Genomic DNA, 17,363 nt, shown 5'->3' on the forward strand with positions numbered 1-17,363 from the left:
AAGCCATACAGAGAAAGACAGATACCATATGTTTTCACTCTTATTTGGATCCTGAGAAACTTAACAGAAATCCATGGGGGAGGGGAAGAAAAAAAAAAAGAGGTTAGAGTGGGAGAGAGCCAAAGCATAAGAGACTCTTAAAACAAACTGAGAACAAACTGAGGGTTGATGGGGGGTGGGAGGGAGGGGAAGGTGGGTGATGGGTATTGAAGAGAGCATCTTTTGGAATGAGCACTGGGTGTTGTATGGAAACCAATTTGACAATAAATTTCATTAAAAAATTAAAAAAATAATAAAATAAAATAAATTTTGCCTTGTAAAGAAAGAAAATATGAAATTGGTTTTGAAAATAATCTTATCAAAAAACATTTTATTTTTTTAATATGAAATTTATTGTTGGAGTACTGATGCATAGGGGCACTTGTACCCCAATGTTTATAGCAGCACTTTCAACAATAGCTAAATTATGGAAAGAGCCTAAATGTCCACCAACAGATGAATGGATAAAGAAATTGTGATTTAGGGGCGCCTGGGTGGCTCAGTCAGTTAAGCGACCGACTTCGGCTCAGGTCATGATCTCGCGGTCTGTGGGTTCAAGCCCCGCATCGGGCTCTGTGCTGACAGCTGAGAACCTGGAGTCTGTTTCAGATTCTATGTCTGCCTCTTCCTCTGACCCTCCCCTGTTCATGCTCTGTCTCTCCTTGTCTCAAAAATAAATAAATGTTAAAAAAAAAAAGAAATTGTGGTTTATATAACAATGGAATACTGCGTGGCAATGAGAAAGAATGAAATATGGCCTTTTGTAGCAGCATGGATGGAACTGGAGAGTGTTACGCTAAGTGAAATAAGTCATACAGAGAAAGATAGATACCATATGTTTTCAAAAAACATTTTAAAGGTTTTAATACAAGTGTAACATTCTCCTGTCTGGAAATCTCTCTCACTATTACACTACCCCTCTACTTGCCCTCTTAATCAAGCTCTTCAACAATAAAAACAATTGCTGACTCCTAAAACATAGGCATTTATTTACTTATTTTCATTATACACTGCACCAAAAAATATTAGAGCTTGAGAGATTTGAGAGATGAATTTGACACAGCAGTAAGAACCTATCTGTTTAGCTCTTTAGTTTGTCTAATTGATTTCCACAATGTGATTACAAAAATTATGTGTCCCTTTCCCATTTACTTGTTAAACATACTTCTTCTCAGTAAGTGTTTTACTGCCTCCTTAACATCTTTGTTCCTAAGACTGTATATTAAAGGATTCATCATAGGAGTTACAATCCCATAGAACAGGGATATAAGTTTGTCAGTAGCATCCAAGTCCTCTGAATTAAGTGTCTCTTTAGACTTGGGCTTCATGTACATGAAGAGAATGGTTCCATAGAATATTATCACCACAGTCAGATGGGCTGAGCACGTGGAGAAAACTTTGCTTCTCCCCTCAGAAGAGCGAATTTTGAGGATGCTGACAATGATTAATGTGTAAGAGATAATGATTAATAACAGTGGTGTCAATATAAACAGTGTTGTGGCCACGAGCATGATGAACTCGTTGCCTGAGATGTCAGCACAGGCCAGTTTCATGATAGCCAGAATTTCACAGGAGAGATGATTGATGACATTATTCCCACAGAAAGGCAACTGTACTACAAATGCGGTTTGTACTGCAGAGTTGATGACTCCTATGATCCAGGACCCAGCTGCCATGGGCACATAGGTATCCTTGCTCATGATGACAGGATATCTTAGAGGGTTGCAGATAGCCACATACCGGTCAAAGGCCATCATGCCCAGAAGCACACACTCTGTTGTCCCCATGGCCAAGCCGAGGAACATCTGTATTGCACAGCCAGAGAAGGATATGGTCTTTCTTTCTGAGAGGAAGCTCACCAGAATGGAGGGAATGGAGGTAGTGGTGTAGCAGATGTCCAAGAAGGAGAGGTTCCCCAGGAAGAAGTACATAGGGGTGTGAAGGTGGGAGTCCCAGATGCTGATTAAAATAAGGGTGCCATTGCCCAGAAGGATGACAACATACATTATTAAGATTAGTGCAAAAAAGAGTAGCTCAAGCCTTGGGTAATCAGAAAGCCCCTTTAGAAAGAATTCCACCAGAATGGTTTGATTTTCCCATTCCATTCTACTGTTTCTCTTTTACCTGTAAGACATTAAAATTTGTTAAAACAAAATGTGTATCTTATTATGATTACTTTCAAATGTGTACCGATTTACAAGTACCCCTCTTCTCAGAGGGGAAAAATTTTTTTAAGGAAAAGACTAAAGAAAAAAAGAAGTAAACCATGTGAACCAAAGCATGGCAAGTTATGAAGAAAGAGGGGGAAGGGAAGAGGAAACTAACATGTTTTATGTTACATGAATTATGCCATGTAATTTACTTAATTTCATCACAATGCTAAGTGACAGAGATATTATTATCCACAATTTAGATAAAGTGTAAATATTAAGTGAACTTGACCAAAGGTAAATATATATCAGAGCTAAGTAAGATTCAAACCTAAGTCTTCTTTCCTGAAGCCTGGGATTTTTGTCGTATTTATCATCACATAAACTTGAGGTTATAATAAAAACTTAGCATTGTATTTCATGTGTAACTGAACAATAAACCATTTTTATTGGCTACACACCACCACACAATAAATCAATGATATTGTCACTCCTTGAAATTATAATGTTATGTTTACTATCTGTTTTAACCATAGCATGTAAACTTTATAAAGATAGATACTTTTCTTATTTACTTCCACAGTCCAGTATCTATAGTGAAGTGGACACAGAGATAGATGTTCAAAAATATTTGTTTAGTTAAGGAATAAAATGAAAGACAAAATATTTCTCACTCTGTGTCAATCCTCTACTAATTGCTTGCTTTATGCATTACCTAATTCAGTCTGAATAACAACCCTATTAGTCAGTTACTGTTACTAGCATCATCATCTTTATTTATAAACAGAGGAGGAAAATAAAGCACAAAAAAATTAAGTAATTTGCTTAAGATCAAAGTCATGTAGCTAAAAAAATGGTAGAACGAAGAGTTAATCCCAAGCCATATGGTTGCAGAGTATAAATTCTTAATTATTCAATTTCTAGAGAACTTGGCTTATAGACTAGAATACTAATTGACAATACTAATGTTTCAAGAGAACTATCAGACCAAAATAGGGATTATTCAGAAAGAAGCAATATTTCAAAATGGAGATTTGAGAGTTCATTTGATACTTTATGTTTCACTACAAATGTGTTGTCATACAACATTTAACCCTTCCAATCTGTGATTTCCCTTGTGAGAAATTCTTTCTCCTTTCTCCTTTTTCCTTACTATTCTTACGTAATATTTTTTCTTATTCATCTCACAAGGCATTTTCCTATAATACAGGTATTCTCAAAAAAGCTGGGGAGTGGGGGCTTTTGGATAGATTTATCCTTCTCACTTTTTTTTCCCCTGTTTTATTAACTTAAGTTTTGTTTGTAAATATTTTAAACTTACTTGGAATTTTCTATTTCCAGGATATAAGAACTAAATTCATTGAAGTTTCCTCTTTCTTCTCTATTGCTACCTCTAATTAATGTCCTTAAAATACTTTCATGAGATTGTTCATGAGATGTTCTCTTCATTGGCTTCTAGGTAATTTTTCCCTTTCCTTCTTTAAACCAAGAGTTACCCAAATGTGTGTTTCTTGCATAACTAGTCATTAGATATTTGTGTTTGACTTTGTTATTTATTTCCAACTTTATTTAATTATGAAAAGAGAACATGACCTATGGAGACTTGGGCAGCCAATTACTTGATCCATGTTGTAAATTGTATGAATTCTCTTGGAGAAAGACATATGGTTTTATATGGATACACAATACATGCATACATCTATACATATAATCAAGTTTACTTAATATATTATTCAAATATTTCAAATAATTATTTTCTGACATCTATATTTAATAAATTCTATTCAAAAATTTTAAGTACATGTATTTTAAGTATGTGTATCCTATAAATGTAGGATTTTTATATGTTTAGCTTCTGTATTGGTTATGGCTGATAATCTTTATAAATTGTGAATGTTATTAATTGACCTTTCTCATGTTTTGTGCTTTAAATTCCACTTTTAGCATATTGCTATTAAGCTCCTGCTTTCTTTTAGGTTGCTTTTGCCTGCTCTTTGTGCATTCCTTTATTTTCAATTCTTCCATTTCGTTTTGTTAAGTACACTACTTATAAGTAACGTATATCTGGGTTTAAATTTTTAATCTCTTTTTATAGTGTCTTTTATGAGAATATCAAGTCCAATCACTTTAAAATATAAATATTAATGTATTTTATTTTTTTCTTTCCATATACTTTATTTTTGTTACTTACTTATTTTGCATTTTTGCATTTTCTTTTTTTCCCACTTCCTTATTTTGCTGGCTAGTTGTCATTCACTATTTGTTTTCATTAACTTGTACACTCTACTCAATTTTACCAATCTATAAGTGGATATGTTCTCAAGTCTTTTGCCCATCTAACGTTATGAATTACTTTGCTCTGAGTCTAGGGTCCATCTTCTCATTTTCAGGCCATAATTAGTCTCCTTGGGATCATCCAAAACCAAATCTGATTTTCCTATTCTAAACTCCTCTTTGCCCTAGCTTTTAAAATTATTTAATTTTTTAGAAGATTTCCATCTTATAGAATTTGTCATACTTTTCTGGGTTAGGTCTCAAACCACTTGAGACCCCCAAGGGTATTATGTACAGAGGGGTCCTTTGAATAGTGAAGATTATATGCACACCTGTAAAAAAATCATCTGTCAAAGTCATTGTTCCATTAGCTATCCCCATGCTACATGATATTCTAACAAACACATTCCATACCACTGTCAAGCACACAGACTTTGGAGGCAAACTTAGGTCAAACACTATCTCTGCCTCTTAACTAGATGGCCTGGGCAGGTTTTTGATTATCACCATCCCTCACTACAGGATGAAGATAAAAACACCTATATCATATTATTTGTTGATATGACTACATGAGCTGGTGCATATAACCAATTAGCACAACAGTGGTTCCCATTGTCAGTGGTTTCCTTCATGCTTCTCCGTTCATTTCTTCCTTCTGTTAGAGTCATCTGCATCTCTTTATCTCTTTATCATTTCTTTATCAAGTACATGTAGCTTAAAAGCTTAATCAGATCACACACAATGTTCTGACAAATGGTATTATTTCATCCTACGTACAGATCCTAATACACTTTATCACAGTCACCCCAATCTTCTGGACACCAGAAAACTAGGTGCCAAAATGGCAAAAATCATCTCAAGTTCTGCCTTATATCAAATTCAATTCCCTCTATAAAAAGATAGGGTTGTAGTAAGGTACCAGTGTGTTCCTTGTCTTAAAACACATGACTAACTTTTTTGACTAAGACTATTTTAACATTTTTAGCAAGCCTCTTGGCATAAAAAGGAAAAGGAAAAGGAAAAGCTACTCACTTTTACAATTATAACCTAATGATCGAAAAGCAGATATTCAAAATAGTCCCCAATACTGCATGCAAACATACTAGAATAATGCCCAAGCAGGTGTCTTTCTGGCTATGCACTGCTTTGGTAAATTTTCTTTTTCAGTTCACAAAATGATAATGTTCAGTTTCTTTAAAAAAATCCAAATTGGTCATAGGATCCTCCTCGTATGTTATCTCTGTATAAAGGGGCCCTGGAACACAGTTCACCTGGTTCTTAAGTGACTGAACCAAATGGAACTGAGCTGTTGCTAGAGGACCAGCGATGACTTGTTTCCCAAAGAACACATAGTCTACTGTACACCCTATAGTAAGCCTCAATTCTCTCAAGTAAATAACAGTGTCCAAATACTAGGTAACACACTAAAAAGCTGAACGTTAATAAAAAGTAACTCATCCTGCTGGGCAAATTCCTTCCAGTTGGTTGTGCAGTGGTCTCTGCATACAGAACTGCTCTTTTGGTCTCATAGCTCTTTTCTCCCCACCACATCGCAGTCACTAGGCCCTTAAATTCCCTTTCTAACACTCAATCTCTCAATGAGAAAAACATCTCATGTTCAAAATTGACACTTTTAAACCATCAGTCCAACTCCTACTTATCGATGATAAGTTTGTTTCCTGTCTTTGCAGTAACTTACCTTCAAACCAGAGACTGCCTGTCTCTCTAGGTTGCAGCAACAGATGATTTTGTCCTGCTTTTCTACTTGCAGCCAATCTTCATGACTCCACATTAGTAGCTGAGCCTCCAAAGACGCAGCTACTAGTGAGTAATCATTTGGCCATAGAAACTCACTGAGTGTTTGACATTTATACACATGACTGTTACAGGTGTGAATACAAAGATAAATTCTGCTAGTTCAGACAAAGCACCATTAGATTTCTCTAGTTCGAAATAGGAAGGAAATTGATACTTAATCATACATTTTAGGAATGGGGCAATTTCCCCATAAAGCCCAGGCTAAAACACTGCCCCATTGTGGACCCACAAATATCTAAAGAATCTGCTCCATGCTTTAGGACACAATTTAAGTGTTCTTAAAGACCTCTCTAAACCTCTATGGGCAACTTTAAATTGCCTCATAAATGAAATATGTATAAAACATGAGACTTCAGAAATAAAGCCCTAAAGACCTAATTACAAGAGGCCCATTACTCTGTTTCACACAGGCTCATGTACAGTCATCAAAATTTCCCCAACTGAATTCTCTCTCAATCTTTCAATCTCTTTTTCTCTCTCTCACACACATACAAACATACACACATGAAACCATTTGGGAAGTATAGATTATTAACCATACAATTTTATGTTTACTTTATGATTTAGTTTATAATAAAAGTTGACTTTCTGAATGAACATATTACATTGTAAATATTCAAAAAGTAATACACAGGTTTTGTATACAGGAAATTTTTTTTGGAAGTAGGAAGAAGGTAAAAAGAAGGTTAGACAAGGAAAGAAAAGATATATTCAGGTAATATATAAAGGCTTAAAAAACAAAGCTGAAAATAAATTATAATTAAACAACCTAGTGATAACCATAGTTCAGAAAGGAGCCTGATCTTCATTATAAAACAATAAAATAACTCAAGACAAAATCATTTCCTCCTGTGAGGAGCCAATGAGGCACCTTAAGGCTGGATACTTTCGAATGATCTTTTTCCTTTTTATTTTTTAATTTATTTTTAACAAAATAAGTTCAAATTCCTATGTTAAGGTAGAATTCTAGAAGTGAACTGACGGGTCAAAATCAATGAGTATTTTTATGAAGCTAAAAGATAATATTAATTTATGCTCCCACTATTAATACAGCGATTTTCTCTTATCCTTATCATCACTGGATGTTGTCAATAGTTTAGAGGTTTTTTCATCATCTAAATGGCTTGAAATAGTATCTCATCATGGCTTTAAATGGAATCTTTAACTACTAGAAATATTTAACTTTTGTGTGTGTGTCTTAAATAGGTGCATTTTCTTTTATATGTGTTAAGTACTCATAGCTTCTACCCTTATTTCTATTGGTGTTTTATATTTTCTAATAACCTCTGTTTACATGGCATTTGTTGCATACCTACTCAGTGAAGTTGGTTGTAAGAATCTCTGTGAATATAAAAATGTTCAAGGTGCAGTCTCTACCTGTCCTACAGGTAATGAGAAAATATCCATGTAATCAGATGATTTCAATAAGAGGGGGTAATGCTGCAATTAAAATGATAGTTAGGCGTGCCTCAGTGGCTCAGTCAGTTAAGTGTCCAACTCTTGATTTGTACTCAAGTCATGCATGATCTCACAGTCATGAGCCCCAGGGGCTGAGCCCCAGGTAGGGCTTTGCACTGGGAGCGGGGCCTGCTTGAGATTCTCTATCTCTCTCTCCCTTCACTCCTTCCCTACTCTTTCCCTCAAAATAAATATTAATTAATTAATTAATTAAAATGATTGTTTAGTGTGCTATGGAGGTGTAAGTGACAAGTAACTCAGGATCAAGTCATACTTGCCAGGAGAGGTGATACATGAACTGATTCTTAATTTGTGAGTGAGATTTTGAGAGGTAAAAAATACGAGGAAGGACATCCGGGAAGAAGAAACAATAACACCACGGTATAAGACAAGAAATGCATGATGAAGGCAGGAAAATAAAAATAACACAGCACCATAAGAATATAAATAGAGAGGCATATGGGGGCTGGTGGAAGATGAAACCAAACAGACCAAAGCAAAGAGAACCTCATATACCATATGTAGCAATCAGGGATTTAGTTACAAATGGTAGAATACACACTGGATGGAAAGAAATTATTTCATTTACTATTATTAAATAATAGTATGGGAGTGTTTCCATACAGTAATTTCTTCACAGAATTGTTAGGAAATTTATGTTTTCCAAGTCACAAAATTCTGATTAACTGAGAATTGGAAAAATGGGAATATCTTTCAAAATAAATTTCCTAAATGGAAAACCCTGCAGAAGCTCAAGTATTAAGGAAAGAATTATCAGTATTATAGTGATAAGGTATGTAACCAGCAAATGTGAGCATATGGGTACATCAAGAAAGGTGACTGACCTTTCTTTTCTTCAGAAATTTATTCTACAACCCTAAGAAGGGAAAAACCATCTTCCTCTTCTCGTATGAGGACAAAATGCATATTAAAATTTCTACTTTCAGGCACCTGGGTGGCTCAGTCAGTTAAGCCTCTGACTTCGGCTCAGGTCATGATCTCACGGTCAGTGAGTTCGAGTCCCACATCAGGTTCTGTGCTGACAGCTCAGAGCCTGGAGCCTGCTTCAGATTCTGTGTCTCCCTCTCTCTGCCCCTCCCCTGTTTGCACTCTCTCTCTCTCAAAAATAAAATAAAAACATAAAAAAAATTGTTTTAATTAAAAAAAGTTTCTACTTTCGGAGCACCTGGGTGGCTCAGTTGGTTGAGCATCCAATTCAACTCACGTCATGATCCCACAGTTCATGAATTTGAGCCTTACACCGGGCACACTGCTGTCAGCACAGAGCCCACTTCAAATCCTCTGTCCCCTTCTCTCTCTCTGCTCCTCCCCCACTTGTGCTCATTCTTTCTCTCTCTCAAAATTTAATAAAATATTTGAAAAAAATAAAATAAAATGTCTGCTTCTTTAATTAAGTTTCTATCAAACATTTGTAAGTCTAATATAAGACTAGGCCCTAGGTTAGTCATCCTCCAGAGCTTGTGGAAACAGTTGGATTTAAGCTTTGAGAAAAAAACCAAAGTAGAGTTGGATATCGAACACGGCCTGTGAGGCAAACACAAAATCTTTAACTCTAAAGGTTTTCCACCTACCTGGAATTCTTCAGGAAATAAAAGTCCTTTGAGTCTGTGTATGGAAACTAATAAGTTTTTAAGTTTGTTTGTTTATTTATTTTGAGAGAGAGAGAGAGTACCCAAGCTGGGGAGGGGCAGAGAGAGAGGGAGAGAGAGAATTGCAAGCACACTTTGTGCTGTCAGCACACAGCCCATTGCAGGGCTCCAGCTCAGGAAGTAGGAGAGGAGACCTGAGCTGAAATCAAGAGTCTGATGCTTAACCAAGTGAGCCACCCAAACACCCCACTAATAGGTTTTTACAGCCTATTTCACTAGGGTGTGATTCTAATACATCAATAGTCTCAACCTTTGCCATCAGATTTAATCTGTGAATATCTATGATGGAAGCTAAAGGGACTTAAATAGAGTTCATGACTGTTTGATATTCCTGCCACTAAAATTAAAAACTGAACTTGGAAAAGTGACATTAATACACCCCAAAATACCACAAGCATTTAACTCTTATTTGCCTATGTAAAATATGTTAATCCCCAACATCCTCTAACTTTACTGTTCCATCAATATAAAATTTATCCAGCCTAATGGATTTCCTAGAATGTGGCTTACTCGTGAACATACTTTCTCATTCCTGTTGGCTTGTAAATTAGAAATGTTCTTCAGATAGAGTAAAAATTTGAGGAGGAAGCCAAGCAAAATCAAGATAATATCACATCCTGTGTGACATCCCCCCAAATCTACTTAGATCACTAAGGTGATAAAGCTATTAGTAACAGAGACAAGACATCAATGCAGGTCCACACTAAAAATCAAGAACTTAGATATTCTTCTAAGTTTTGGAAAAGCATTGGAATGATCTCAGGGTATCAAAGAAATCAGCTTTCTTCTAAATGGGCATGGATATGATGTCATCTAACCCAACACTTGTCCACATTACTTTCTAGACCAGTGGACTGATTTTCCAACCCAGTTTTAATTTTGCAAAATTTTCTTTATGCTAGAGCTAACATGTAAGCTGAAACAAAAAAAGAAGATAAAATAAGGACTTTCTGATTGATTGCATAGGCTCCATCCTTAAGGCATTTACCTGTTTCCCACAATAGTCCCAAATGCTCGCATGCTTAGTTCCACAGGAAACATTCTAAATACTGAACAAGAAAATAGTATCCAAAAGTCTTCGGAGGATTTTGAGGTTAATGTGAAACTATGTCACAAGGCTCTCCACTGGAGAATGTGGGTGCAGTTTGGGGGATTTTCTGTTTTGTTTTTCTCACAACAGAGAACTTACTTATTTTGAAAGATTTGATGAAATAATGTGTATGAAATAGGACTATGTATAAAGGTGAACATAAAAAGACATATAATACCCAATTCCAATATTGAGGTATGTACAGAACACAAAATATATTGTTAAATACTTGAAAGCCATCTCCTAGAGTTAGAGTAATAAGTGATCTCTTTATTTTCTTCATCCTATGTCCTGTATCTTGCAAATTCTCTATAGTGAGCATGACATAATATTGAAATGCTGTATGTCATCATAAAAATTGTTGAGTAATATGTGAAAGTTCAAAACAAGAAAAAGTAACCAAAATTCCAACATAATTCTAAACCTTTAACAATGCCCAATGTATTCACAATTCAATCATCTTTTCCATTCACTTGCTAAAGAAACTTCTGTTAAATAGATGTTTCACTGTCTCCTTTACATCCTTGTTTCTGAGACTGTAGATTAAAGGATTCATCATGGGAGTCATCACTCCATAGAACATGGATATCAATTTGTCAGTGGCATCCAAGTCCTCTGAATTAAGTGTCTCTTTAGACTTGGGCTTCATGTACATGAAGAGAATGGTTCCATAGAATATTATCACCACAATCAGGTGGGCTGAGCAGGTGGAGAAAGCTTTGCTTCTCCCCTCAGAAGTACGGATCTTCAGGATGCTAGAGATGATTAATGAGTAAGATATGACAATCAAAAGCAGGGGCATCAGTGTGAACAATGTCGTGGCCACAACCATGATGAACTCGTTGCCTGAGATGTCAGCACAGGCCAGTTTCATGACAGCCAGAATTTCACAAGAGAAATGATTGATGTTATTCCTACAGAAGTTCAATTGTATCACAAATGCAGTTTGCACTGCAGAGTTGATAACCCCAGCAAACCAGGACCCAGCTGCCATGGACACATAGGAATCCTTGCTCATGATGACAGGGTATCTTAGAGGGTTGCAGATAGCCACATACCGGTCAAAGGCCATCATGCCCAGGAGCACACACTCTGTTGTCCCCATGGCCATGCCAAGGAACATCTGTATTGCACAGCCAGAGAAGGATATGGTCTTTCTTTCTGAGAGGAAGTTTACCAGAGTGGAGGGAATGGAGGTGGTGGTGTAGCAGATGTCCAAGAAGGAGAGGTTCCCCAGGAAGAAGTACATAGGGGTGTGAAGGTGGGAGTCCCAGATGCTGATTAAAATAAGGGTGCCATTGCCCAGAAGGATGACAACATACATTATTAAGATTAGTGCAAAAAAGAGTAGCTCAAGCCTTGGGTAATCAGAAAGCCCCTTTAAAAAGAATTCCACCAAAATGGTTTGATTTTCCCATTCCATTGTACTTTTTCTTACCTGTAAGAATTCAAAGAATTTTTTTAACATAATGATTTATTTATTATGGTAAGTCCAAGTTCACCAATGCACATATATAAAAATTTGCCATGAACCCAATGAGAAGAAGGAAGAAAGAAAACAGAGAAGGGGAAGAAGGGAGAAAAGGTAAAGAAGTGAAATAAACAACATCAGAAGAGAAGTATGAAGGAGAATCTGTTGTATCAACCACTCTGGGCCAGGAATTTGTGAGGTTTATTCACACATTACCTCACTGAAACTCCACAATATGACCATTTCAGAAATAAGAAATTTAAGTTAACCAAACAGAGTTTAAGCCTAAAGTCATATAATTAATATGTACCAAATCCTAGGCCCAAATTCAACTCTGCTTGTGGTCCCTAATTATCTGAAATATTTTATGAACTCTAAAAGCAGTATGGAATGCATTATATCAGAGATTTGATTAGTTAACATGCAAAGGCAGTCTAGCTCCTTGTCGGGAATATTTAATAATAACCCACTTCATACCAAAACATTGAATGAAGTGTGCTAATGTGATGGGACAAAAGTCAACAATAAACCCAATCAGTGTTTCTTGACTGCCTGATTGCCCAAAAAACAAGTACAACTCATGCAAAACCCAATTATCTGAAGTCTTCTTGTTCCAATGCAAATATCTTTTTTTATGGGAGATAGAACAAAATTTTAGTAATTATCAATAGTAAAATATATAGTAAAAGTGATTTTCTCTCTTTTAGTGTATAGTTCCATGAATTTTAAAATATGTATGGATTCATGTAACTATCCCTATAATAAGAACACAGAACTTGTCTTTCACCCTAAAAATTCCCTTGTGTCCCTTTTTAGTCACCCCTTTTACCACTCATATCCTGCAAAGATTAATATGCTTTTCATCCTATAGTTTTATCTCTTCCAGAAAGTCATACAAAAAAGGAATCATAAGAGCCATTGGTCTCTGGCTTCTTTCTCTTAGCATAAAGCCTCTGAGCTTCAAGCTTCATCCAACTTGTTATTTCTGAGTATTCCATGGTATGGATACACTAGAGTTTGTTTAATTATATGCTGAAAGACATTTGAGTTGTTTCCAGTTCTTGACAATTATGAATAGAGCTGTTAAAAAAATTATACCCAGATTTTTATGTGAACATAAGTTTTCATTTTCCTAGGGTAAATATCAGATTGGCATAGTGGATAATGAATCATGCATTTTTAAGTTTATAAGAAACTGCCAGCTCTCCAGAGTAGCTGTATCATTTTTGCATTCCCACCAGAAATGTATGAGAGTTATAGTTGCTTCTCATCCTCATCAACACTTAGTAGTGTGTGTGTGTGTGTGTGTGTGTGTGTGTGTGTGTGTGTGTTGTTTTACACATTCTAATAGGTATGTAGTGATATTTCATCATGCTTTTAATTTGCATTCCCTAATGACTAATATTTGGGGGTTTTTTTGGCCATCCTTACATTCTCTTTAGTAAAGTGTCATTCACATCTTTTGCCCATTTTTAATTGGATTGTTCATTTTCACATTATTGAGTTTTGAGAGTTCTTTGTACACTTTGGCTACAAATAATTTATTGGATAGATGACTTGCATATATTGTCAACAAGTCTGTGACTTGTCTTCTCATTTTATTAATGCAAAAAACTCTTCATTGCCACCTTAACCAGGTGATTTCTCAGGGAAATATTCCCTGCCATTCAGCCAGGGATCAGACACAGACTTTGTATCCAAAGAGCTGGTGTCATAAAGTCTCAGGCTATTTCCTTTCATTTTTCTTCATAAATAGCACCCCCCCCCCCCCACACACACACACACAAATTTTCTTTTTCATGGAAACAGAATCCATTGAAAAGGCTCTAATTCACTCAAACAAAAAGTACCTAACATGTAGAACATTGCTCCTTATTCAGGAATCTTGGCATGAGTTTTGGGTCTGAATCCTCTGAATCTATTTCAACTGGCATCTAATTACATATATTTGCTTTTGGTCATCATTGGGGTACGACTTTCTTCCTATTTTTGCCCTGTCCTCAATCAACTTCATCTTTTATGGATTCTTTTATACCTGAAAGATGCATGTGTCTTTTATTTAGTCCCAGATTCACCTTTTTATTGCTAGCCAGCAAAATCCCAATTCCTTGGTAAATGATTACTAAGAAGCAATTTCACTCTGAAAGGTCACTTTGTCTATTGAAATAAACATGTCTTTTTTTAATGAAACTGAGATTTTTACTGACATGCAGATGTGCATTAGAGTTAGTGTTTCTACAAAAAAGTTCCATGAACAATAGAAAACTTCCAATATGAAGTCACAGGATGTTAAAAATATTACAACACAAGAAAAACAACTACACCCTCGAAGCCCCAACCACAGAACAGAGTAAGCAGCTACCAAGTTTGAAGGGAAACATGCTCTGAGATGGCATTCACCATAGACAGGAAGGGGCTCAAAACACCACCTAAGAAGAGGGTGAGGGACAAGGCTGTGCTGCAGAAATACCTACAGGGAATCCGTCTACGGCTTCCCCAGATTTGCCTCTTCCCAACCCTACCCTACTTTGGTAAAAGCTGTAGATTCAGTCCACATTACTCCACTCAGTCCTCACTGAAAAGTTCTTGTCAGTGCCCTGGATCAGTAAGAGGCCTGAGTCTTTGTGCAGAACACATAGACAGAGATTTTATATGTTTTCTGTATGCATTAAGCCTGTCTATGGCCAGCAATGACCTCAGGGCTAGCATCCCACATCTATGTCCCTTCTGCTTACAAGGTCAGTTACTAGCTATCTGACCTTGGGCAATTAACTTCTGTGTCTCGATATCCTCACCTTTAATTAATAGTCTCATTGTGGTGTTCTTGGGAGAATAAATAAAATAGCGCATATAAGGCACCTCGCATATAGTAAACACTATTTTGGTTTTCTTCATATTTCTTGACTTACTCTTTTTTCTAATTCTTTTACATGCCAATCCCAAGTTTCATGCTCCTACAAGAGTCACTTCAAATTTTTATCAATGAGACCTATTCAGGTATCTGGTCTCTCAACCTAACAACATACTAATTTTCATCACATACATGAAAATTTTCATGACATGGATGCATGTTACACCAATCTCTAGTCACTTTGTAACAGAGTGTTATGCCACTATAGCAAAGGCCAGCACCATTTAGAACCAGACACTCAGGTTGACATTTTTAAAGAAAGCCTATTTTAGTTCATTCATATGAAAGTTAAATGTGTGTGTGTGTGTGTGTGTGTGTGTGTGTGTGTCAAGTATCATGTATAAAGTTACCATAGGAATATACCATCAACAATAACAAAAACTTACAACTATTTAAAACGATTCCCAAGATATTCATATAAACATAACAATGAAATTCAAAATGCTTTCCCCTTAGCTAAGGGCTCATTGCTCCTCTTCATTTACTTTTTACACAAATTTAATATGTATTTAGAACGAATAATAAGATTTTCCAAATAGCACCTCCAGTGAGAGACTTCAGGAAAGGAATTGTCAGTCTTTTCATGATTAGCACCGGATAAACATTTGCTAAACAGAATCAAATTGGTGCTATGAGAAAAAATGGAAAACTGTTACATAATCAGAACTTCGGTGACACAAGCTTAGTTTATATTCTATATCAAGAATGCAAATCTGCTTCCTATTGTATAGTACCTCACTGGACCAGTGGGAAATGATACCATTAGACAGGTAAGCACTACTAAAACCATGAACCCAGAAACTATATTCTGGCTAAATGAATTTTTATTCCCAGTAAGATAAATTCTACATCTAAATATCCATCTTTTTTATGGATATTCAAATTGTTATTTGAACATGTGTTTTAATTTTGTCTCCATTTTTCCATTATATCAAAGAAAATCCTCTTGGAACTTTTTCATTCCTATTCTGTAAAGACTCTTTATAGTAAGAAATATTCTGTCCCCCAAACACATGGCTTATTTCAACTCAGTTCATTCGACAGACATCCCCTTAGATTTGTGTTATTAGTATGTTTTCAGCAATTACCTCTAAATGGAAGATTGATTCACCTCCTAGGTTGCAATGCACAGCAGATTATTTTGCTTGATCTTCTATTTGCAGCCAATTGTACAAAATTTTCCATGAGGTTGATGAATATCTGAAGGTATCACCACTGAGGAACCATAATGTCACAGGCCTTGTGGTCTGGAAAACATTGATGGCAAAGGTACTATTTCAAATGGTTGTAAAAACTTCTATACATTACAGCCAAATATGATTGATTACAAAGGGAATGTATTTTGGATGTGCTAGTTCAAAAGTAAGATAAAAATAAATATTTGAGACCATGGAAGATTTCATTTGCCCTTCAAGCCAAGGTGAAAACACTGCCCTAAGATGAAGACTCAGGAAATTATCTAAAGAATTTTCTCCAGGCTCAGGAAGGCAATTTAAATATTTCTTGCTCTAAGGGACTTATACACTTTTCTAAGCCATAGCTTTAAATTGCTTCAGGGGAAAGACATTCAAAACTTTTGAAAACTTCAAGAATAATCCCCTAAAGGCCTAATTATATTACATTTATACTGTATTACAAATAGCCAATCCAGAGTCTTGAGGATGTGTCTTATCCCATTCTTTTTATCATATACTGCTGAAATGCTTAATCCAAATATACCCTAGGGTTCTTGTCCATACCGCTGTTCAACCTACCATATCTTACTGATAATATAGTAGAAAGACCTCTTGGTAATGTATAGCTACATTACCTCTTGGTTATTAACAGTAAGAGTAAAAACTTATAAATTTCTAGGCACTGTTAAAAGAATTGTGTATGTATTAATTCGCATTTATTAAATCAGTGAGAGAAGAGAAAAAGTGTTTATTGTACAAAATAATCTAAAACTTACTGAAGCTGAAAATCAGAATTTACTCATACATATGTGAATATGAATGGCATTTTGAAATTCACAAGAAATGCAGAAATTCTGCAAGCATACAATGAAACCTGGAAGCCATCAAGCTATTCAGGTTTCTTATTGTAAGTCTACCAACTAATTTATAACTTAATCCCACTCTGTACTGTAAGCATCTCCAAAGAATTCGCCTAAATATATATATACCTATCCCCCACGCTAATTGGCATAAAATCACCACCTATCTAAATTAAACAATTAGGAGGTAATGGTGAAAATATGTATAGAATCCCAGGTACTCTCAGCCATCTTCTACTTCTGAGGACAGTGCTCTCCTTTCCTTGAACGGCTTCACCAAAAAAATGAATACAATTTGTTCACCACAAAACCACTAGCCCAGGTAAAACAGACTTTGACTACAGGTGTAATGACAGGGGGGGAAATCACAGAACTGAACATGAAATGAATTAAAACAGTACCCAACATCATTGCTTCCAAAGTTCACTGAGCTGACTACACGAAATT

At 35.8% G+C, this 17,363-nt stretch overlaps 2 protein-coding genes across 2 annotated transcripts; both read right to left on the reverse strand.

Moving 5' to 3' along the window:
- Positions 1-1,124: 1,124 nt before the first annotated feature.
- LOC122204420 (olfactory receptor 13C2-like) lies at positions 1,125-16,038 on the reverse strand. The gene is made up of 2 exons (XM_042911880.1): positions 15,970-16,038; positions 1,125-2,163 (listed from the first exon to the last, which is right to left on the reverse strand). Exon 2 carries the CDS (start codon positions 2,142-2,144, stop codon positions 1,188-1,190), a length of 957 nt encoding a protein of 318 aa, XP_042767814.1. The 5' UTR covers positions 2,145-2,163; positions 15,970-16,038; the 3' UTR covers positions 1,125-1,187.
- On the reverse strand, positions 10,783-16,051 carry LOC122204419 (olfactory receptor 13C9). Its single transcript, XM_042911879.1, has 2 exons — positions 15,970-16,051; positions 10,783-11,937 (listed from the first exon to the last, which is right to left on the reverse strand). Exon 2 carries the CDS (start codon positions 11,920-11,922, stop codon positions 10,969-10,971), a length of 954 nt encoding a protein of 317 aa, XP_042767813.1. The 5' UTR covers positions 11,923-11,937; positions 15,970-16,051; the 3' UTR covers positions 10,783-10,968.
- Between the last annotated feature and the right edge of the window lie 1,312 nt (positions 16,052-17,363).

Source organism: Panthera leo, chromosome D4 (assembly GCF_018350215.1).
Source record: "Panthera leo isolate Ple1 chromosome D4, P.leo_Ple1_pat1.1, whole genome shotgun sequence".
In the NCBI taxonomy this organism is placed as follows: domain Eukaryota; kingdom Metazoa; phylum Chordata; class Mammalia; order Carnivora; family Felidae; genus Panthera; species Panthera leo.

Bases quoted from the DNA above. Each gene is read 5' to 3' on its own strand.
- LOC122204420 (XM_042911880.1), bottom strand. From the start codon at position 2,144: ATGGAATGGGAAAATCAAACCATTCTGGTGGAATTCTTTCTAAAGGGG.
- LOC122204419 (XM_042911879.1), bottom strand. From the start codon at position 11,922: ATGGAATGGGAAAATCAAACCATTTTGGTGGAATTCTTTTTAAAGGGG.